The sequence below is a fragment of the Danaus plexippus genome, chromosome 11, assembly GCF_018135715.1.
Source record: "Danaus plexippus chromosome 11, MEX_DaPlex, whole genome shotgun sequence".
In the NCBI taxonomy this organism is placed as follows: domain Eukaryota; kingdom Metazoa; phylum Arthropoda; class Insecta; order Lepidoptera; family Nymphalidae; genus Danaus; species Danaus plexippus.
Window position 1 is genome coordinate 9088151 of NC_083544.1, and position 25151 is coordinate 9113301.

Consider the following 25151-nt stretch of genomic DNA (forward strand, 5'->3'; position numbering starts at 1 on the left):
GAGCACAATAACTCAGTCGGTGTTTATCATTTTAGCGACTGAAGAAAATTTTAACTGAATTATATCAAATTGATACGAGTTAAATGAAGATGTTTCACGTTTGAATTTATATCTTTTAAGTAAGATTGTCTTTAAAATGTGTTATATAAATTTTGAAAAATTTATAAGGTTGGAAGATTTAATTAATAATTCCTTGTTCCGCAATAAACTGATAATATATTGCATCCATAATAAATTGTAATATTTCTTCTTTGCTCTAATTGAAATTCTTTGAAACTACTACAAATCACCTCATATATTTTATTGAAATTCATTTTATTTGGCGACTTCATGTCTAAAAATAAATAACTTAATTTGGAATACATTTAGATTTATTATCCACTTCAATAGTAATTACATTTACAAAAAAAGTTACTAGGTACTTTTTGTCTACGAAAACCCTAATCAAACCAACCCTCTTTTGTCATTTTCGATGTTTTCAAAGTTTATAAATCTCTAATATACAGTGAGGTAATTATTTCAAACTTTCTCATTTGTAAATTATCCAAATTGATTTAAGATCCTATACTATTGTATGTACTTTATATATTATTGAAGATGAGTGACTTACTTTCATACGTTGCATTTTCATGTTTAATCTAAAGTGTTATCAAAACAGTTTTATTCTATAATCTCACACAGCTATTATTATTTCATATACTATGTTACGAATAATTATTTTTTTGTGTCAATTTATAGAGATTTGTCAAAAAATATATAAGTTAACGTTTTTAAAAGATATAATTTAAAATGTCTATCGCCTCTACGTCACCTACGTAATGATCAAAAGTGTTTTATAATGTACTATGTTTCTCACACTTTAACGACTACAATTTTCTTTGAAAGTTTACTGCTGTCTGAATATTAAATATAGACGTCAATAAAAATGCATCCAAGGTCATGAGACGTGAGTTACTTATATTTTAATTACAACTTGCTTCAGTATGTATTTATAATTTAAGCAGTTTTAAACTAACTAACACTTGAAATAAAATTTAAATATTTATAGTTCAATGTGCCATAGACGCCAAATGACCAGAAGGTCCACCTAATGGTAAGTGGTTACCGTTGTACATAGATATTTTGTAACACAAGGGTTAGAAATTCGTGGCCGACCTCGTAGGTGGAGAAAGTATTATAATTAACAGCATCCAAGTGATGTCAATGCCATTCTACGGTGAGTGTAATAACAGAATTGTGACTCAGACGCTATGTCAGAAAATTCTTCAGAGCATTGCCTTGCTCTACTCACTCCAGGTTTTCAAAAGCTAAGTTACGTTTATTCTCCAAATGTCTCCGAAATTCAGTTTTTTTTGCAATATTCAACCAAAGGGTCCCTATACTCTTGTAGAGCTTAAGGAATATTCCTTGGAATGTTGAGGCTATATAATTTTTTTTAATAACAAACACATAGAGTTGCGTTTTGCGGGGTTGTGCTGAACAAGATTCAGTTTTCTCTATTCAGATACCAAGGATGCTCCAACGAGGTGTCAATTTCAGACACGAGTTTTATTCTACTCCCTTCCTGTCGGTCCCAAGAGCTATTTGCCGGGCCGGTGTATAAAACGTCACCCATACTGTCCATCCTCATAGCAACGTATTTTGTTGGTTTGTAACAGTAAAACAGTATGGGTAATAATTTGCACGTGTGCGGCAGCCGTATCGGGCATGGGTTCCGAGCCTCATCTTTCGATAAATATCTTTATGTTCCGCCTAGAAAGAGAGTTAGTGACCTAACAGCAACATCCCTCTAGAAGGCTTGCACGATATTAAGTTTAATTGCTAATTTTTCCTCTAGTTTCGTTTATTCAGCAAATCGATGTGTTAGGTATGCCAGACAGCCCCAGCGCTTCATCCTCGACGAAAAACATAATGCCGATCCCTAATAAGCCTCTCTCGGTTTTCGGTTCTTTTCTAGACAATCCAAAAGTTTATCATTGTCAATTCACTCGATCACCTTAAACAGCAAGTAGGTAATCGCGCCAGACTCATAGTTGGATGGATCTGTCCTGTCATCCCTCTTAGGAATAGCGTTAACGTTAGCAATCTTCCATGAAGGTTGAAGTATTCCTGTGGTATAAAAGTTAGAACAGGTGGTTAAGACCAAAGACTACTCTGGAACAGTCGTCTTGAGAGTGGAAAAATGAATTTCATCCGGACCGCTAGAATTTTTGATATCGAGAATGTAAAATATGTGTTATATAGTGCTGGAAAGGGCTTTTACAGAGTTTTTCCCAATCTAACTCTAAATTCCCTAACTTGTAGGTCCAGACCTGATGCTTTTCAGTCGGGCAGCAGTGATCCCAGTCATTCGTTGTGGTGTACATTCACCTAGGTATACTAGCTCTGCGCTGGGTTATCGCTGGAGCTCAAAATTAGTAGCTTCCTGGACAAGTCCGAAAAGATGCTCCACTTCATTGTTACCACTACAACAAACATGCATAGATGTCAAGTTGTTGACAGCAAATATTTCCTTAATATAAATACATACCTCAGTCTGCTGCAGAAAGAGGTGCTCAAATCTGCATCTAGAATCAGTATTTATGATGTGTCACCAGAAATTGAGTGGATCCCCAAATGTTCTTAAAATTCACATTGAGTATGGAAGGGTTGTAGATGTGAACTCCTAAGTGTCTATATTTGTGATAGCCATTATTTTTAGTTTTTACTAGTACTTCAGAGTGCTACTTGGAGAGTACTTTTAGAGGGATCCATTTGAATCTTATGAAGAAAGGTTTATTTATATGGGCATGTGAAAGACTTCCGATTTAAACTGACTGAAATTGTTAAACAACATGATAATGTTAAATGTCGAATAGCCCAGGACTGGTCGTAGGCGATTCGCCACTTTTCGATTTGGCAGCCCAGTCGATTTCAGTTTCGTTTAATTCAGTAATTTTAATCGGAGTCGGCAAATTGAATATCTGTTTAACGTTATCTCATTCATTCTACTATTCTAGGAATAATATATCTGTCGGCGCAACGACATTTAAAAAAACATTATAAAGGGTAGTTGTTTCATATGTATAGTTGTTTCATATGTATTTCACTTTAGAGGGTAGATATGACATAAACAATGTCAAGGCGTTAGTAATAACTTTAACAAAATTATTTGTTTTATAGATCGTCGTATTTTTTGTATTGAAGGAAAGTAAATGGCAATTCGTATCGTGATTTGTAATATGTAAAGATAAGTTATTTTGTGAGTTTTAGTAAAACACAAACTTAAACAGTAACCATTTTGTAATCAATGTTATTCAATTATGATTTCTTAAAATTTTAAATGGCAATATAAAGTTTAGTTGGTTTAATAATTGATTACGAAAACTTTTGTAATGATTACTGTTTATTTGAATTACTACGAATAATCTTTGTAACTTATTATTTAAAATTAAGAGTAAATGTAATGACTCCACGAAAACCATTTATATTCGGAGACATCTGTGGCGAGGACACAGTGGTGTGAGAGCTATCCAGGAGAAATTACTAAGTGTTAGTTAAAGTTGAAAATAAAGTGGTGCGAGTAAGTGAGAGTGCTTTATTGGTGAAAATGGATAACCCGACAGGTGGAAATAGTGTTATGTGACGATAGCGTCGCTGACGTCACAGCTTCTAATAATCGACTTGGACATGGTTCTCCGACATATCTATAACGACAAAAAATTTAATTGTTTAAGGTATGGATGTTTTTATGCTACTATTTTTTAATTTGGTTATCAGAATAACACACATTCAAACATTAATTCCTATGTAGTTCAAATATTTCGCTTTTATCTTAGAAGTCGTATAGAAAGGTTTTGTAATTATAAAATTTCCAACGAAGTATTATATATATTACAATACATCTACGGAAATTCAAAACTAAAAGATTAACCTAGTGTAAATTAAAGATAATATTTTCAAATATTAAAACCAGTATTTGTTTTTGTATTTATAAAACCTTCCTGAAATTGAAATAAATATTCAAATTGGTATAGGTTAGAATGCTATATACATAAATATTGTTCATACTAGATTAGCTCAAATTCTGCAGTGCAGTAAAGTTCAACTGTCAGTTAGTAATTCTTGCACGTGCTGGCAGCTTATTATGTTGTCAATACAAAAGAACATCTATAGATTGTTCTGTGATTAGAATTTGCGGAATAAATTTATTTCTTGCGTATTTTGTATAGTAATCTTTATAATATTTATTTTTTATAATATTACCGCCATATGTTTCTTTACATGTGACAAGATTGTAATCAAATTATTGCATTTAAATATTTAACAGGTTGGCTAATTAATTTTAATTTCACCAAACTTATTTAATAAATAATAAGTTCTTAGCTATATTTTATATTAAGGACACAAGTTGACATACTTCTAGAGATGGTTTTGGTTCTGATATTCGATTTGATTCTTGTAAGTGATTAACTATTATTATCTTCAACCTAATAATTTTTTATCGTACTTATATTATAAATGCGTTCTGTGATATTTGATTATACTCAGAATTACGAAGCTTGCATAGTCGATATAACTTAACTTGATCTAAATGCAAAAACATGTGTAAATCTTTTCATTATTTAATAATATTCAATTTTTTATTCACAAAAGAGAAAGAGATTAAGATAAAACAAAAGAATGTTTTTTTTAAAGTAAATATTACCTATGTCTAACGATACTGCAGGTGGAGCTCCAGGTGTGCTAGGGAGGCACAATGCTTTCAAAACAGAATTTAAAGCGCCATTAAGTCTTTTGGGATTCATATTCGTTGAAGAAAACGCTTTTAAACGTACCGTAACATTTTCTTGCTTATTAAGTAGTTACAACTTATTTGTGGGATATGTGGCTTTCAAATAATAAAGAAAAAAACAGATATTTAACGCTTGAATAAAAAAATCTCCTTTTTGTAAATGTAGTCGATAACTTTTTATTTACGTAAGCTATTTTAGTATGCAATTCAGACTATTTGTACAGATTTCGACTTTCTTTGAAGCTCGACCCTTATAAGTAACAAATTTTTCTACTAAAAATATCAATCACATTTCACGGGCCGATTGATATAAAAAAATCCGAATTCTCTCAAAGGATTTTTATTATATTTAGGAAAATATGAGTAATGTCAGAGACGTTGTACATAAAATAGTTTCAAACTGGCACAAAGTTATCACTATTAAGTATATTTTTATAAACGTAGCTGTAGTGTGGAGGTTACGATGATATAAAAAGTTAGACTGAAATTGAAAACATTTTGCCACATTCCATAAAATGATTTCACCACTTAGATGTGGCCACAACAAGACGCAAATGTACGAGCAAGGGAAGAACGTGCTTCAAGACTTGTTAATTATCGTAAACAGGGGACTTTATATATTTTTTTGTTAATATGAATGACATTTAATTTATAATAAAACTGGAGCTGTTTTGAAAATAAGAAAAAAACATGTTTTTACCAAAAATACCTCCCATATGATGATACAAAGCCTATCAGTTACTGAAATTGTATTAATGTGGCACATGTGGTGCCAAAATCTTTAGATCGCCGCTAGAGTTTCAAAAAACTTATGTTTCGAATAACTTATTAAAGGTCGAGAAATTTCTTACAAAACTTAATTTGGTCATTTATCAAAAGTGAGACTGTTCCAGACGTCATTAAACACAGCTGGGCTATCACAATTTTTGGTGCGTAGAGAAATTGGTTTTTCACATCCGCTGTTCATAAATATCCAAGATATCATCTAACAACCTTCTAATATGTTACAGTCTTTGAACTAGACTTCTAATGTATGTGAGATTCATGAATTTTTATTGAATAATACCTACAAACTGTCAACCAATTTTAAGAAGCAAAAACCAGGTTCAACAGATTCATTATAAAATTGTTCTTTTTAGGTACGATTTCAGAGAATAACCGAGAAATTGTTTCGAACTTATTATAATATTGATGCATGTTTTATTTGATACCAGCTTATACTGAAGGGTCCGCTAAAGACATTGTTTGTTCTTACAAATCTATATAAAGTAAATACATAATAGTTCGAACCTTTTTTTAAACAATTTGTGATTGAAAATATGATTGGAGAGCTGATTTATAAGTAAGATATGAAATAGGTTTTCTGGAGGGAGCTCTTAATATTGCAAATACATCAGTACAAATAGGGAAATTTCTGAAAAGTTGTCTATTATTTTTATTTATAAGACTCATTATACTCAGCAGACGACCAAGACGACATATAGAGGCCATAAAGTCTTGGTGATATGTAAAACACTATATCATAAACAATAATATACCATTAATAAAGATATGCATTAAATGTTTGTAATTCAGATTCACTCTCTCCTCACTACGGCTTTTAAAAACTTTACATGCTCTAATAAAGTTTGTATACAGTTTTTCAACGAGCTTACTGCCAATTAACGAGCGTAAAACCTTTTAGGTCAAACAAATTTTTTTTAAAACACACATACACAAAACTCACACATACACACACAACCCACACATCTGAACGCGCGATGTTTTACATCCTGCGTGACGCCCACGACTGTTACTGATACGTTTACGGAATGACGTTTCTAATTATATCTCCCTTTCTATACGTACGTGATGAACGGCATTCATAACTATTATGGATGAAAATATTGCTTGAGCTCGAATCCTCGCTCAGGACACTTTGTAGTGTTCATCATATAAAACAATAAATTACGTTCTGGAGAAACACCTCACCAGCTGAATCATAATTGTGTTGTTCTGATGTTTCAAGATGGCTTGCAAATGATGTAGGAAATTGGAACAGTGACTCTATCAAGGAATTGCATCTTTATAAGTTTTAGAATAACTTCAAATTTCTTTTATATATACATACCAGTATATTCGAATGAAAATATATGGAATTTTAATAAACAGAATATAACTATTTATATGTATAGTGTAAGGAATATTTTTCATCATTTTTATAATATATAAATATGTGGTGTAGTCATAAATGAGAATGTAAATTTAAAAATACATAACGTCCAGAATCATTCCGACCGGATTTGAAATAATATACAAATTATTCTGTGATGAGGCCAGAGTAAAGCGAAGCATTTATCTGGTATTGTCTGAACAAACAATCACGTTCTCGCAATTTTATTGCTAGTTAAATATTTATACAATAGAGGACTCCGACGTTAACTGTTATTTGTTAAATCACTATTTAAGGGTCAAAGAAATTATTCTGTAAATAACAAAGCGATATTAAATACCTTTGATCGAGATTAGTTTTTATTATTATTATCACATATTGCCATAAAAATTCATGATACTTTCTATTGAAACCTATTTTTTAGAATTCATATTTAATTTATTATAGTTTAATAGAATTTTAGTTTGGCACATGTACATTGAAAGTCTTCTTTTCGTCAAGTGTAAAGTAAAATTTATTTTTCAATTTGTATAGACAATAGTATATATATATATAATTATAACTATATACATTTTATCATTTGTTCCATAAAAGGTGTTTGTAAACAAAAGATTTTTTTTATTATTGTTTATTTATTGGAAAATCTTTAATACGTTTGGAAAATTTTTGATAAAAGTTATTCCCTCCTCAGGTGATGTTATGATAAATAATTAACATTAATAAAATCTAAACGAAGAAAATAAAAAAATATGCTTCTTCAAGCTTTCGAATCCCGTAAGTTTTAGCGCTAATGAATTAGAGCTACAAAAATAAGGTAACTTTTTAAAGAACTTTCGGATCTAAGGACTGCAAAGTGTATAAAAATTAAGATCATCACGAAAACTGCTGAAAAATCTCTAAATCGTTAAATGAAAATAATAACGAAGAGCCTTTGATGTAAACATTACTAATGAGACCAATTGTTATAACTAAAGGAAAAAAGGCCAAATTAGTAAGTACTTTGTGAATGAACATAATAGTAATAAAAAATATTATTATTGTTTAAAATGCATTCAGCGTTCACAGACCTCCATAGCGGAATTAAAAGTATGTATATTTTACTATTAATAAATGTGTAGTAGTCGTATTGCATTTTGGTTAATCGATAACTTTTATGTTTACGAATTTCATCTGAATAAAATATATATACAATTTAAGTCGCCAGTGTCTGTAGAAACCTATAGTATAATAATGTTTTTCTTTGAATAAAATTCCCTGTTTAGAAGTAAGTGTCTTGGCAATATTGTAGAAAGTTGTAGTGTACCTATAAAATATTATATGGTCAAACATAACTTACACAGATATTAAACGAGTTTGGTAATTATATATAGTTTGGTTTTAAATTAATCCTATTAAAATATTGTCGAAATAAAATCAGTATCTTAAGACACGAAGAACCAAGATATTCTCAACGATTGTATAGACGTCACGTTATATTTAAATAATGGTAGTTAATATCGTCTAGTTAAATAAAAATTGTCGCATCAATTTTTTAATTACGAATCATTTTAGTGTTACACTACGTACAAATATTGTTAATGGCTAATACCAAATAAATATAATTCTTACTATGAAATCAAACAACTATACATGTAGTAAGTAAAGTCGTACTTTCAGTTTGTCAGTAAGCTGAAACAATATTGGATATTTTCAGTTATATTGTAGCCCTCTGGGTGCGACGACGCGTCTGTCACTCACGAAGTTTCCGAACTACGAGTGAAAGTGTTGTGAATTGTGAAATTTTATTGCTATTAATTTTTTTTTATATTTTGAATTATATGATGCACTATACACATATTTACACAAAGTTCTGTAGTTGTTAAACGCTCATTCCTGTGCTTTAAATAAATACTTTTTGAAGTAAAAGCTATTGTTAATAAATATTTTTTTTTATATCAATATTGCAGTAAACTTAGTAAGTATTGTTGTAATTTCGTTTGCTAAATGCAAAAAATGCTATTATTTTTAGGAATAATAAAAATATTTTGTTTTATATTTTAGCAATGACACACAACGGCAGGTCTAATGTTACCCGGGTATTTTTATTTCCATTAATATAAACACTTAAATGACGGTAGGCTTTAGTACATTAAATTATATTTCGAAAAGTTAGTTATTATTAGATATTGCTTAGTGATTTACTAAATTATTTTTCTTAGAAAATGATATATTTGACTGGTTATTTAATTTAGTTTATATAATATATATATATATATATATATACTTGTTTAAACTATAGATATAGAAATATATATTATTATATAGATATATATATTATTATAATCTACTTTCTAGCCAAGTAGTAGTCAAAATTTTATTATTTAACAGTCTTTGGAAGCTGAAATGTAAATATTTTTACAGCAGATTTTTCAGGATCAGTTTTAAAAATTATGAATTGTATATAGGACTTTTGTTTCTTATAAATATTTTTTTACACCAAACCTTAGCCACGTAATATGTAAAGAAATAATTATCACGCTGAATAGATTTTGTTCTATAACATTTTAATCTTTTCCAAATTTGTAATTTATTTTCTTCAGATTTTAAATAATATTAATTTCAAAAATATGTTAATAACTCATAAATTTTTTTCAAAGATATTGGGTTTAATTATATCATGCAAGTTAACTGGTTTGCTGTTGTCGGAGAATGTCAGGATTACAGTTTGTCAAAATTAAAAGCACCGTTTAGAGAGCGGTTTACCGATTTGCAGTAGCCTACTATTGAATCTGCATTATATGCACACTAAACATTGTATGTTGAAATGTACAGAGCTGGATGTTGCTAACTGTCGAGATGATGATCCAATCAAATTTATTTTTAACGGTTGAAAATTTTTTTTAATGTAATAGAATTATATCGTATTAGACAAACAAATGTCTCATTTATCTTATTACAACTGTTTGTTAGAAGGAATTGTTAATTAGAGGTGATTGAATTATATGGCTGGTACAATCTAATATATGCAAATTAATTTCAAAATGAACGCATTACTAGAACTAACATTAAATGTTAGTACAGAACGTGCAGGTCTTGAGAAAAATATATTCGCCTTTGTGTTAAGTGATTCAAGATTAAAATTATGCATTTAGATGTTTTAAAAAGTAATTGATCGTTACTCTGTTCTTTAAAATATACAAAAAAACAATAGATACATTTGCTGAAACATCTGGTGCGTCATCTACCGTGAAATAGTGGTACTAATTTAGAAATCGCGGGCGTACAAACAACCCACTTCGACTCATGGCAATCTTCTCAATGGTTTGGGAATGTTCAGAACAAATAAATATTTTATGTTTTAAATTATATTTGTATATACAAATGGTAGACAAATCGTATGTCATTGAAGATAACATGTGCCAATAGCAAATAACATTTCTTTTTGATGGGACTAAAGCTGTTGAATATGGAACATTATAATTACTTTATTAAATAAATTAAAATCATTTTATCAATCTTAAAACATATATAAAATATGTAATTGTATCGAGAAGTTGCTTTGGAAGCTACATAAAGGAAGGAAATACGATGTATATATCGTTTAAAAATATCTTAAAATCACTAAAATCATAAAAAATCTGCGGTTTGCAGAACTTATATCGAAGATTTCTTCGTGTTGCTAAAAACTAATGAACTCAAGTAACATTGAGTCTCCATTAAATGTTTTAGAATGAGATCACTGACGCTACCTTCATTGATTTTATTAAAATATATCTCTTATAAGAATACGTCAGCGAAGTTTTCGATTCGTCAAAAGAACACTCGAAAGAAATATAACTTTGGTAAAAAATATATGAGATATCTCTGAATGTTTATGGTGTATTTGTTTATGTTTTACTCAAATAAAAACTTCATACAACTTATCCCTTATTTAGGAGAAAAAATAATGCTAAGAGTGAGACGGTCAAACTGATGTAACAAATACTGCGAGGATGGGACAGTTTATATCACTCGGTAATAAAGAAATCTTACTTACGTTAATTAACACGTTTCCTCTACGTTTGTTCAGAACAATCAACTTGACTCGACACTAAGATTCTTGACAATGTCATATAGAGTTATGTTACCTATTATTCATATGCCTGTATTCATTAATTCCTTATGTCACAGTTTAATTCTATCTTCCATGAACGGATACAAACTGTTACACAAAAATATAGGTATAAAGTGAATTCGTGAAAATACCTACTCCATATAAAGAGAAGATTCATTACATATGTGTTTTTTAATTCTTTTATACTAGTTACATATATTTGTTAATAAAATTTTATTACAAATGACGTTTCAAGATAAACTGAGTAGTCAGTTGGATTTTGCTTTGCCGTTTGGAATTTGTGTTGATTATTAGTCAGCCTGTATACGGATGACGAAAATATAGAGAATTCGCTATTTTATTCTTAAATGGGCTTTTTTTCTAACTTCATAATTACGAGTTGCAAATGTACCGACGTTACGCTTCAAAAGTTTATATAAATCTGGCAAATTACTAACACGAAGCTAAGTTACACATTTGTAACAGACAGGGGCAAAGCAGACACTGGCGTGTTCATAAACCGGTTTATTTTTCCCTGAAGCAAACTTTACGTGGGTTGAGTCTTTCCACTGTATTTTCTAGAATATTTAGCCTCGTAAATTATTATTAGTCATTTTCACAGCCTGTTAAGGGCCGAAATTTAACTTTTATGTTTCTTTCGGTGGGTTTTGATTTATGTTATCGTAAATCACTAGTAGGCGTTATAACCTTAAGACAAGTTTTTACTTACAAAAGTATAGTATTATACGAAATGAAGACCAAATATAACCAAACTGAACCTATTTCACATTATGTGATTCTTAATTATGACTGATATTTGGTCGGTATTTTGTCTTACAAAAATTGTTAGTATAAAAATGACACAGTACTGTTAAATTTCCGTTCTTAAACAATTAATCTTCCATTCATATCAAAGTGAGGCTTTTATCTTGAGTCAAAAAACCGGCTACAAATAAATAATGAAAATTTTATTGTATTTAAATTTGGTTTTTTAAGTATCAACCTAAGATTTTAAAATGTTTCATCACGTTTTAGATTTTCTTTGTAGTAAATTACTAGTCAACATTCTTATTGATATATTAAACTGTCTGTTTCGTTTATAACTTGAACACGATCTATGTAACTTTATTACAAATACCTCACGCTTAATAAACAAAATTTGTGACAAACAAAAACAAATTTAACGTAGTTAGATGCATTTCAAAATAGTCATTCAAATAGTATGTACCGCGTTTTGTTCTCTAGGTTAAGTAGTCGGCCAGATCTAGGCTTCTAGGATCTAGGTGAGGATCAAATTGAACTGTTAAAATGAGTTTCCAGGAATCCTAACCTTAGTGACTAATATAACAAAGCTTCGACTTTCGTCTTCCTTGTATCTGAACTGCGGACAAAGTAACAAAATGGAAATCAATTTCATTAAATTTATCTTATTGTTTCGAAGATTTTCATGAATACATATTTCAAACGCACTGTCATATCGTTTTTTCCTTTAGACCGTTTCTGCAATAAAATTTCTTTTGCTTTAGAAATGTTCAAGAAATAAAGGCGAGTTACACAAGCAAATTATGTTTAATTTTCATAAAAAAATTCTCCTAATATTATTACATTTCGAATAAAAAGGCTTATAAAAATGTTCGTTTAACCGAAATATGTCGCTTAAATACAATTACTATAGATGTTTGAACAAATCTGAGAGCGAAGGTAATATAAATATATGTATACTCCGATTGACATTGAATATTCTGAGGCACGAACTTCTCGTGTCTTCCTATTTTATTATCAAATAAAACAGCATGTTGTATACAAAATTTACTCTGATACTATATCAATGCCGTGACGTTGAGTGTGGACGCTGTATGACATATTAATGTCTACATTAAACGGTTTTATACAATGTTAGGAATATGAATATTTTTACATTGAGGGACAGAAAAATATATTTAAATATTTTATTTTATATTGAATTTTATAAATATTTATTTGTTAGAAAATAATGATAGCTAAGGTTTTTACGTTTTCTCATTTAAATGAATCTAAGCTTTTCGGATGTTACTACTCGTTCCCGATGTTCCGATTCCTTTGCAGCAACCGTTTTAAGCACGGTTGTTGAAAAAATACGCATAGTAATATTCGCAAACATAAGTTTTATTTTGGTAGAAAAAAAGGTAAAGAAAATATAGGCTTTACGGGTTTGTCTAATCTTCGTATAGAAGCATCTTAAGGTAAGAGAAAAAAGTAATAAATATTATAGCTAGGATTTTATTTCCACTGTATGCTCTGGCCTTAAACTCGGGGGTTTTTTTCAAAAAGGTTTCACTTACGAAGAGAGGAATTCTATTATCAGTTTGAAATATTTTCACGATTATATTGGGTTTCATACTCTTTATTGGATTAAAATGTTTGTTTGAGTCAAAGTGGAAAATATTTATAACAAGTATATTTGTAAGTGTCTCTAAGATCTTGATATGTAGCCAACAACAGTTTATCCCAATATCACTTCTTTGGGGATGTATAAATACATTGAAGTAAAATATCAGAAACACCAAAAATATGAAGGGTTTAATAAAATTATTCTGGGATCAATATCAGATCAATTAGGCCATAAGACGAGAGAAATTATTAAAATATAAATTATAATTATATATGACTTCACTTTTATTATAAAAAAGCTATTTGTACGTCAGTCATATTTTTGTGTTTCATTCGTATATCAAATAAAGAACAAACCAGTTAAGTATGTAAATCCGAAAGTTATAAAAATCTATTTAAAATATCTTATAATTGGAATTAAATACCACTACATAGCTTTAGTTGTTTAGCTACTTTTGACATGAAACAAATTGAATATTTCACTTATCCTCTGAAGTTCGGAGAACGTGTTTAGCAATGTTTAAATGCTATCTTTGGCCTTGATTATAGGATTATTTGTCTATCTTGAATAAAAATAATACTATACATTTCACTTCCACATCAAAAACTAGCATTCTCGTATAATTTTAACTTCCTGTAACAAGAACCAAATTTGAGGAAATATTTTTTTTCTTAGCAAATAAAATAAAATATAATTTCATATTCACTTTCGGATCTCATCAAATGATAATATTAAAATAAATGATTAGCAACCATACTATTATCAGTTTATTTTGCTACAATGAAATAAAATTGTTGTCTGAAGGGATACAAAGAATATAAGAAACGTTAATATTAGAAAAATAATCTATTCATTACTTTGAAAAGATGTTATTAGAGACGATAATTTAAAGATAAGCCATAGTAGTCAAGAACTTTAAACATTGGCGAAAATAAAAGGGTAACATATCTTTTAATAACTAAAGATAAATAAGTCAGCCTTTCTTATAAAATAAAGTATAAGAGTCTGCAGCTAATGAGGAATGTTATTATACACAAATTCTTTTGCTCTCAAACAATAAAAGAAGTTATTTTTATATTAAAAGTACAAATTGTTAGTGATTGTTGAAAAAAATCTAAATATTCAAGAGCAACATTTTATATAGACCAGTTTCAGACAAGAACGAGTGTTATAGTTGTTTATTTATTTCTTTAGTGAAAACTTTCAAGACTATGAAAAGATATTCTTTACTTAGAAATAAATTTAAAATCTAAAATTGTAACTTCGTCCAAAATCAATTCAATGACCCTTTCAGCAAAGTAATCTTAATTTTAAGGGACATTTCGTTGACTTATATTAATTGATAGCAATTATTTTAAAGTTCGACTAATTGTTATTAAGAGGTAGTATTCATTTTGTGTAAAAGAACACCAAAGACTTTAGAATATCTCATCATTAATTAATAATCATCTTAATAAAGTAACTTGTGTAAATATGTGTATTTGCCCGGCAAGACTAATGTTTAACATATCTTTATTGATACAAAACTACAGAGCGCGGTGTGTGTAATAGTTAATATTATATTTTTCTGCAAAATAAACATAAAATGAGAATTACTATAGAACTGAGAGCTGAGTAAATATTTGGACCAACTATGTACTTGAGTGCTGTAACACTATGATCGGTTACATTATATATATCTAACTATCACATGGATAAAATGTCTTTTCGAACTTTTAATTCGTCGATTGGTTGGAATGGGAGTGAAGTGTGGGAAGTCAGCCCTTTGGACTTGGACGTGTTCTACAATCCTGATGTTGTAATTATCGTTCTCTATGTCGTGGTGCTGACTACTTCGCTGTCTGCGAACACGCTGCTCATCTTCATAGTGATCAAATTCCAGTATATGAGAAGGTAAGTTATTCCCAAAGTTTGATTGAATTTCAAGTTTGAGGTTCAACAGATGGCAAGGGGTCTTGGTATAAATAATGGAACTGTAAAAATTATTTGAACTTCTTGTAACAGGTAATAATTAATATATAATTAAGAGGTAAGATTTCTTTTTGTTTTGTCACAATTTTTTTACAATGACCACTCAAAACATTGAAAGCACTTCATATTAATAATGTCTCCTCAACGGGGACGAAGCGGACGGAATTATTTAATAAAATTAATCACTTTTTGAGTGACGTGTATTTTTCTCATTTGGTATTTTGCTTAAATTGATTGGAAAAAATATTTATCAAAGTGTCTGCTGTCTCGAGGTGGTTTATTTCCTCGTTCTTTTTCAGTGTAATCTGTTAGTCTATTATAATAGTAATAACATCATTAATATTAATGTATAATATGAATAATCTATAACTGATTAATATTCTCACATCAACATTGATTTAGACAGTAATTCAATTTTGTGGTTTGATGTCACTCCGTAATTATCTGGACGTCTGTCATGTTATGATATGAAAATGTAGAATTTTTGCTTCGTAAATGGAATATATAGTAAAATTTAAGCTCATTTTAATTATTTTTTATTTATAAAATATACTTTGATATTTAATATGTAAAGATTGCATAGATGTGATACGAAAGTATTTGTTTTTAAATATTGTTTCTGTGTTGTAAGAAACATAAAATGAGAAGGAAAATAAAATAACATTGAAATACATTTGAATATTTCAGTATTGTCAAAATTTAATTTAAATATAAACTGACGTAAGATAAATTGGATCAGGAAGTTCATTCAGGCGAAACATATAACAAGTAACATTTTTTTGACAAAAGCTCAAACTGTTGTAACGTCTAAACAAATGTGAAAACAAAATACATTAAGCTTGTTTATATTTTCCGTTTGTTTGATACTTCACCTTAATTTTTAGAAACAGTAAGAATGACATGTCTGCGATCGGGGAGGGGGAGCCGTTCTTGTGTACACTTCGTTTAATACACATAGCAGACACTGATAATTTGATAAGCGCTGTTGTATACTATCTTTACATTTTTTACTTAATTCAACATGACTTGTAAATATAGCATTATATAATAAATATGCTGTGATTAAATTTATTTTATTACATTTAGACTACCCGCTAATGACAATCTATAATATTCTTTTAAATATCAACTAGATACTCCTGAATTATAACTTCATCTGTTACTTGGTGTAAATGTAACCATGAATGGTCAACACAGTATCTTAGTAACAGAGTATTTGTTAACTAAAAAACATTTTTCCTGCTTCAATTGTAAGACAGTTCAGAGCGTGTAACAAACCTGAGGTCTACGCAATGAAAACTGTTTATTCACCATGTCATTTCCCAACCAGAAACCATTATTTGAAGGAAAAATTAAAATAAGCTACCTTTTTCGAAACTTTTATTTTATTCAGTGGTACTAAACATTTTTCCTTATAACCGTCTAATTCCAAATAAACCTTTTTGTATGTTGAAGAAAATAATTCTACGAAAAGATCTTTACACAAATGGAATCTAATATTTTTAAGGTGAGAGTTGCACCAAGTTATTTAAATTTTCACCAACAGTTTATTCCCTGAGTCCTATGTATTGCCTTACTTTCCTCGTATCCTCAGCCCCAATTTATTATCAAATTATTAAAAAAAGTCCTATTTTTTTGTTTTTACATTATTATAGTTTTGATTGGTCAGCATAACATTGCAAGAAATTGCCTCGAACCATTGTAATAAAAAAAATTACTTCCAACTACTTCTATCTTCTAAGTTGTTCTTTTTTACTTAAAGGATAAAATCAAGTTTTACTATAACTAAATTTATTGGACTCTTTCAGATAAAGATTTGCCAATGATAGATAGGAAACTGTAGTTATATGGCAAACTTCTATTTGGATAAACTCGTGTTGACACACGAGTGGATATCGAACAAACAGTATATTTAAAACCTTCTTTCTCTAAGGCTTCAATTAGTAAATTATATTTAAATACAAAAGAAAAATATGCGGGACATGAGATAAAAAAATATGATCATTTTAATGAAATATGTATTAGTGACGAATATGATATAAGTTGAATATAATAGTTACAAAGGATGTTCACCATTAATGTAATTGTATAAATATTTGTTAGTGTCGAGAATATGTTCAGTTGCCAAAGTATTTTATCAATAAACCGGCCGAGCGATGACTTAAAGCAAGATCTCTGATTGGTGAACAGACCAAGTAGAAGTTATGAGAGTGTTGATTATTTCAATGTACAGATAGAAAACAGATTTTATTTCATGTAAGAATCAATTCAAAGTGAGCTCACTTCAATCTATTTCATATAGAAGTCAATGTCAAAATAGTTGTATAAAGAGATTTTTAGTAAGTATCTAATTAACAATTGTCTTCGATTACGTACATATATATATACATTTTGGTATGAATGTATGTGTATTTGTATGACATTAAGTGTTTGTTTGTATGTGTGCCATACTCCATCTCCTTTGGATTTCGTAAAAGCTGATTAGAGACAAGATTTGGAGTTCGCCGCAACGCACTACAGAAACCTAACAAAGGAATGCTGTCACACATTGACCGGCTCACAGGGCTCTGTGCTGTTCTAACCCAAGCTGAAAATGAGCTATATAACATCAACGATTATTTTGCTAAGTTGATGTCAGACAGGCGGCCGATCCTAAAATTATAACCCAAAACATTATACAGTACGGACAGAAAAGTACAAATTGTGCCGATGGCAAGTGACCGGGTGAATGCCAGGGCGATGAAGTGATTCTATGTATATATATACTAAATAATATTTATTGTTCGATTAATACCTAATAATTATGTATTTGTCCTAAAAAGTTATGCACCTGTCTACAAAAGTAAAAGGGCAGAAATTTCTTGTAAGAGTTTAGTTATCTTTGTAAGCTCCATATTATTTCTTACCACTTACTATTTCTATCATAATCTGTTTTGTTTCACGAGTTGTACTTTGTGAGACTAAAGGCATATATTTTATTCATACAACTATAATAAATTATGTTTATTGCTTATCATAATTAAGGTGAAATGACGTGTTTAACTTTTTTAATAGTATTAGTTAAATATTGTGTCTAAACCTTCATAAAATATTTTATCATTACTTACATCTATTGATTACAGTTTATTTTTTGTTCAACTTTTATCATTTAAGTAAGAGTCTGTTTTAAAAATATATTTTTATGAAATTGTGTTATACATATTTATATAAATTGTGCCCTTTATAGCCGAATATTCTATAGTCACCATACGTATCTATAAAATATTCGGCTTTGGCGACATCATTCTTTGGCTTTCGTATATATTATAAGATTCTTAAAGATTACCATTCATTCTCATATGTTCAAATACATCATTCTGAGTGAAACATCTCCCCTGCTTTACTGTCTATGTATAATCTATTTTTAAGAATTTCACTTTGTGAAATGTTCTAATATTTCTTAATATGACATTTATATTCATGAAACCCTTCGACTTTGATCTCTTAATTTAGTATTAAGTCTCAAGTCAAGTCTTTTTCAATTACAGCTATTAAAAAGTACGAGCAACTTTTGAAAATTATTTTAGGTATGTCGCATATTTTGATGTCTGAACATCCATTAAATTTTATGTTTGTTAAAATAGGAATAAAAAACAATCTTTTTATTTATTTTTTTATTTGTTTTTGAATTTACCCATTACCATATAGTGTTCAATTTTCTTCTTATAAATAGAACTATAATAAGTGCTGTTTTTTGTCTCCAATAATATTTAATATTGTAATTAATATTTTGTATAAACTAATAAGCAACGAGAAAAAATTGAGGTATCGGTTCAAGTTTAACAACAAATACACAGAATCCATCTTAGCCTTCGCTGACGATCTCGCAATACTGACACGTAACCCCAAACACTGTCAAGTTCTATCGGATGAGGTGGATAAATTCTGTGAGTGGTCGGATGGATTGAGGACAAAACCAAATAAACTCACTGTCACTGTCTGTATCTCGTTAGGCGAAATACAAAATGTACCTCATATGATCCGGGATTATCGTTAGGCGGTCAATGCGTTTCTACGGTTACGGAAAATGCTCCTTTTAAATTTCTCGGTCGTAAGATAGATAATATAGGTCCTACTCCATCTTTACAAGTAATAGTAGATAGCTTTTTGAACGATCTTAACAAGGTAGATAACCAACCGATTAGTAACGTCAAAAAAGCTTCGATCTACGATAATTATCTAATATCAAGATTGAATTGGCCGTTCCTCGTCTATGATTTTAGTAAGACCCTTCTGTCAAAATTAAATGCAAGCGTCGTAAAGGTTTTGAAGTTGTGGCTCGGGCTCGCTCTATCGGCTGATTCGTCAGCGTTATTCAGGGATCAAAATAATTTTGGGATGAATTTAAAAAGGCTATCGGAACTCTATAAACACCTAAGAGATTTCAAGAGACCTATCCTGGGGAAATTACAGGATGACGTTCTTACATCGAGACTTCAATTCGATAAACAGTTTATGATAGGGGCACAAAGCACTATTGCTTTAGTAGGGTTAGGATCAAGTAGGAAGGCCAAAGATACGCATATATTAAAGACCTTTAATTGACAAGACGAGAATTCTAAATATAAGATCCATGCAATGATTTTAGAAATGCAGAATGAGTGGCTACACATTGGAGATTTTTGCATACCATTAACACTAAAATGGCGCACTTTGATTCATGATTGGTCGCTAGCAATGCTAAAATTTTATCTCAATGCGTTTCAGATGACTCTCCCAGAACAGAGTAATTTAGTAAGATGGGGCAAAGGTACCCAAAAAACTTGCTATATCTGCGGGGAGGCAGTTGGAACTGCTTAGCATTTTCTGGTGGGATGTAGGGTACTCCTAGATAGCAATCAGCACTCGCGTCGTCACGATAGGGTTTTAGAAATCGACGTGAAGCGGTTAGTCTATCGGTAGCAAGAGCGCAAAAAGAAATAACCACAAACCAACGATCAATAGGTTTTGTGAGAGAAGGCTACAAAATCAAACGTCAAGCTTTACTCTATTATTAAAGCGGCTTCGAATTGGACTATAATGATGATACGTATGAGAAGCAATATAAAATCCGAGAGGATATTTGCGTGTCGGCCTCCAGACGGGACATATTTTTTATTCGCGAATTTTAAAGCGCGTTGTACTAATAGAGCTCACGGTTCCTTGGGAAACCAACATCCCCAAAGATCATGCCATCAAGGTCAACAAGTATTACGAGCTCACTAACGAGCTCACTAAGAATATGTTTGTTGTAAATTTGTACGCGGTAGAAGTAGGAGCGAGAGGTATAACAGCAAATCTCGCTACAATCTGCTAAAAGACTTAGGCCTGTCAAGAACTAACATCAGTTTATTCTTGGAACGTGCGTCGAAGGCAGCCTTAGCAGGTTCGTTTCAAATTGGGTAGGTAGAGAGAGGAGCTTGGACAGTGGAGGTGAGCGCTTAACGCGCGTTAGATGGGGGCCCTTTAAACCAACACCTGGGTCGCAAGTCCCAGTTACTGTTGAAGCTCCTCTCTCTTCAACGCGATGGACCCGGCACCCGCACGGTGAATCCATGGAATCCTGAGAGGTTTCGTCTGTTATAAGACCCTATGTCCGTGCAACGAAAGTATTCTCTATGATTGCCTGAATGTTCATTACCATGGTAACAGAATAAAAAAATTTAATCGAAATACTAAATTTAGAAATTGTATAAATACAAGTAGTTATTATAATTTTAAATCTATGTTTATTTTGTAATAGAAATATTTAGGCATTAATTTGTTAATTGAAGGTATAAACTTCTGGCTTAGCCATTTTGTATGGTATTGCTAAAATAAACGCTGAAGCATAAAATATCATCAAGATTTTTAATTAAAATAATAACATACGTTACTGTGTGTTCGATTCTTATCATTTCATAAATCGAAAATTAAATTGTAAGTTAAACTATGCAGCTAGATGTAATAAGTTCTAGCTTGAAACTTTACAATTTGTACTCCAAAACTAATATATCTATATGTCTAAAGAATTCTTTGCTTACATGTTCATTAATTGATATTATTTTTGATTTTAAAGCTGTTATTAATCAAATAATACTTGATGATACAAAACCTAACTTATACATTTCCCATGAAACCCAGAAACACTCCTTGTCATAAAAAATATAAACCAGCAAAAAACTATACACACACACTCCTAAATATTTTTAAGATTGAATCAGGGTTGGAGGGTCTAGTCCATTCAGCAAATACCGGACGTTTAAACCGGATAAGACGTAGACAAAGCAATATCACATAAAAATGGTATTGTTTGTATATCTCTATGTTAGAGTTTTTATAGATGACAAAACCCTAAAATGCTCTGTTCAAACAATTCGTTAGCAGTTGAGCGATCTTCTTTTGTTAAGTATCGAATTTATTGATAAAAACGATAAAGTTGACAACTAGACATATTTTGTAGCTATTGTAAAAAGCATTGTCTATGTAATTTTTAGAAAAATAGTTTTTTGTGGCACTGATCAGTTTAATACATATTTTTTTTTGTGAAATTTCATTTAAAATATAAAAATATACAACAAAAGAAGTGATTACTATCGTGTTTATGTAATAGGGATTTCGCATTACAAAAATCTGTTCCATACATAAAAGATCACATATATTATACTGGCGTCAATTCATTGTAATGAAACGATTGTGGAAGAACGATTATTTTTTATAATATTCTTTTTATTAAAAGTCTTTACATAATACAAATTCTTTTGATTTTTGAAACTATGTTGATTATAATACCTTAAAAAATTAATTTAATTATAGTAGTTACAAAACAAGAACATATTTAATGTGACATTCAATATGGTCAAGGATAATTCTTTATTATTACATTTAATAAGATAAATTTTAAGGCACTTAAATATAATTTATTTACTGATTAAATATCATCGTATTTTTACTACTTCAACTCTAAGATTTTGGATATATAAGAAAAGCAGTTCTAAATACTGTAACATTATGAAAAAAAAAATGGTTAAGTAACTTAGCGGTATACTTAAGCCTTTTTAAGTTATTCTCATTCTTATATCGTTTAAATGCTTTTATTTGAAAGACGTTTCTGTTCTTTCTCACGCAACGCAATAACACATTTATCAACATATGTATAGTGTATATAAAGTATTATAAATTTATGGAATAAATTTTTACATTCATTGAATGAAAATACCACGAGGGTACAAAATATGAGATTAAAGTCTGTCCGTAGCAATAATGCTGTACTGGAAAACCCTGGGTATACTTAGTTTTTATTTAAGTGCTGTTTGACTCAGTCATGCGTGTAAAGATAACTCATAGAATATAGAATAAAACTTTAGAAGTTATATAATGTTGTTTTTGTTTCGTATAAAACTATTATAATATAATCTGCAATTGCGTTTCAGAGAAATATAATTTAAACGGCCGTTAAGACATTAAGAAATCCTGAAAGCCGTATTAATGAGATCAATAGATTAACATATGGGTCTTTATTGTCTTTGTTAACGAGATGACCTGAGCGTTTGTAATCGGTTTGGTCGGATACGAATTTTAGTTATCATCCGAAATATATTTGATATCAAAGGTACAGAGATTTTGATTTAAAACTAGCTGAGCCGACAGACGCCGTCATGTCAAAGATATAATTCCGACCGGGGAGCTGCGTGAGGGTGATAAATCGTTCCGAATGCCCGTGATAAAGTCCTTGATAATAAAACTAATTTGCACAAATATAACGCTTAGAATGAACTACTCTTTGTAAACGATACTCAAGTTGTGTAACCTATCTGCTTAGCTCGCTGAGCATAGAGTACATTATAGAATTTTTTTATCGATGTTTACTACTTTGATAAAAAAATAAGGTTCCTTGGTTTTTTAAAGTTTCTATGAAAATGTTTTCATTTCGTTCTGAATCTTCTGCTAAGTGTTTTTGAGAAGAGTTTTGTTTGAGAAGAGTTTTGACGTTCAATGTCTGGCCGTTCGTGTATTTTTGTTAATGTAATTTTCTTTCAACCCAGTTAACATCATAAATATATGTATATGAGTTCCGAATAAAGGTATCAGAAACCTTAATATCAAAGTGTAACACGGGACGAATCGGCGCTAAAACGAAGATAGCTTTTATGTTTATATTAATTGTTATATATAAAATATATTCTACAAATTCTATACATCGTTTACTTTGGACTATAAATATGCAATGCAATGACTAAAATTATTATTAAGTAAACGGTGTCTTAAAAAAATTAAGAAAAAACAGTTTTTTTTTTATTTTCCATCATCGAAGTTCCTAATTGTAATTAATACAGGAGTTGTTTAATAGAAATCATATATTAAATTAAGAAGGTCCTAATTAGTACTAATAATGATGTTTATTTTTCTCATATCTTCTTTCTTTAGAACCATTTTCAACAATGTTTATGGCGTATTAAATACTTTATTTAAAAAAAAATATTTTTAAAACACAGATTTATTAATTTCATCGTATATCATTGTTAAAATTTATAATTTACGTTTTTATAATTCATTAAAAATGTGTATACATGCCTCTCTCCTCGTGTAAACTAAAATCCTCAAGTGAGAAAATTTTTAAGGTATTTAAGGTCACTTGTTACAAATGATGCACCCTACATAAAATCTAAGTCAGTAAAATATAAGTTCTAAAGTAACAAACAGCAATTAAATGTTTATTTTACAAAAGGAATATAAGTTTTTTTATTGTTTTAATTGCAATGCAGTAATCGTGTTCACAAGATGATTTGATTGTCCCCGTTAGTAGACTGGTCACTTTAGTTCCTTCTAAAGTCACTCATATCCTGATGCTCTTAGTAGTTAACATTCGCACTAGATACATGGGATCACAAACTGACAAGTTAAAGTTGTCACGGTAGTTATAACGAATCAAAAAGTATGACATTATTTCACACCTGTTAAGGACGCACATAGACAAATTTTACTATATTTTCCATTTAAAAGGTATTGTGAATTATATCAAATGTAAGTTGATTAAGTTGTGAAATTTACGTGATAATTAAAAAGGTACGAATAAAATATAACCTTAAAAAAGGTTACACTCGAAATTACAGGCCCACGTAAAAAAAAGTTCAATTAACATTTAATATGGGATATGTTTACACACATGTATTCATTTACGGTTATTTTAATTTGGGATACTCCACAAATTGGTCAAACAAAACTCGATCCGTCAATGAGATCACATGTTCAATTCAATTACACGAATGAGGCCTATAACTCCTAAAGTAAATATTTTACTGTTTACACAATTTATTAGGACGAAACGAGATCACAGCTTTTGTGAATACACAAACACATATTTTGTGAATTTTGCGAATATAAGCCATGTCATTACCTAACATTTTCATTTACATGCATATAGAGAAGTTGTTATTCGTACTGTATATTGTAGGGTTGATTTAATTTCACCGTTAAAATTATTAATATTCAAGAAATGCAAATGTTTTATTGTTTAGTTTAATTGGAGAAGTTGTAATAAATATTTATATAAAAATAGAGTTAGTTTGAACTGAATGAAGAAGGTTATTTTTATAAGGTGTTCTAGAGCTAAATTTATATCGCTTTTATGGATATTAAACATATAGTGCTCAGACAAAATTATCATACATTACAATATAAAAAGAATATGTTTTATTCATGGGTCAAGTAACGTTTGGCAAACTTTTATTCAAAGTTCTAACTCCTCAGGTAACGTAACTTTTTGTTACGTGAATGTCCTTAAATTACATTTTAATAGAGTTCAGATTGACTT

At 29.9% G+C, this 25151-nt stretch overlaps 1 protein-coding gene across 3 annotated transcripts in view; it reads left to right on the plus strand.

Annotated features, from left to right (window-relative positions):
* Positions 1-7988: 7988 nt before the first annotated feature.
* LOC116765976 (neuropeptide FF receptor 1-like) overlaps positions 7989-25151 on the plus strand; it is an 81593-nt gene continuing 64430 nt past the window's right edge. Inside the window, exons 1-3 of one of the 3 annotated variants that reach the window (XM_061522107.1) lie at positions 7989-8012; positions 8620-8880; positions 14902-15262. In XM_061522107.1, the coding sequence (XP_061378091.1) occupies positions 15060-15262 (203 nt within the window). In that variant the 5' untranslated portion in view covers positions 7989-8012; positions 8620-8880; positions 14902-15059. Of the gene's footprint in view, positions 8013-8619; positions 8881-14901; positions 15263-25151 lie in introns of those variants that run through there. The other 2 variants (XM_061522108.1, XM_032655627.2) reach the window with 2 other exon arrangements.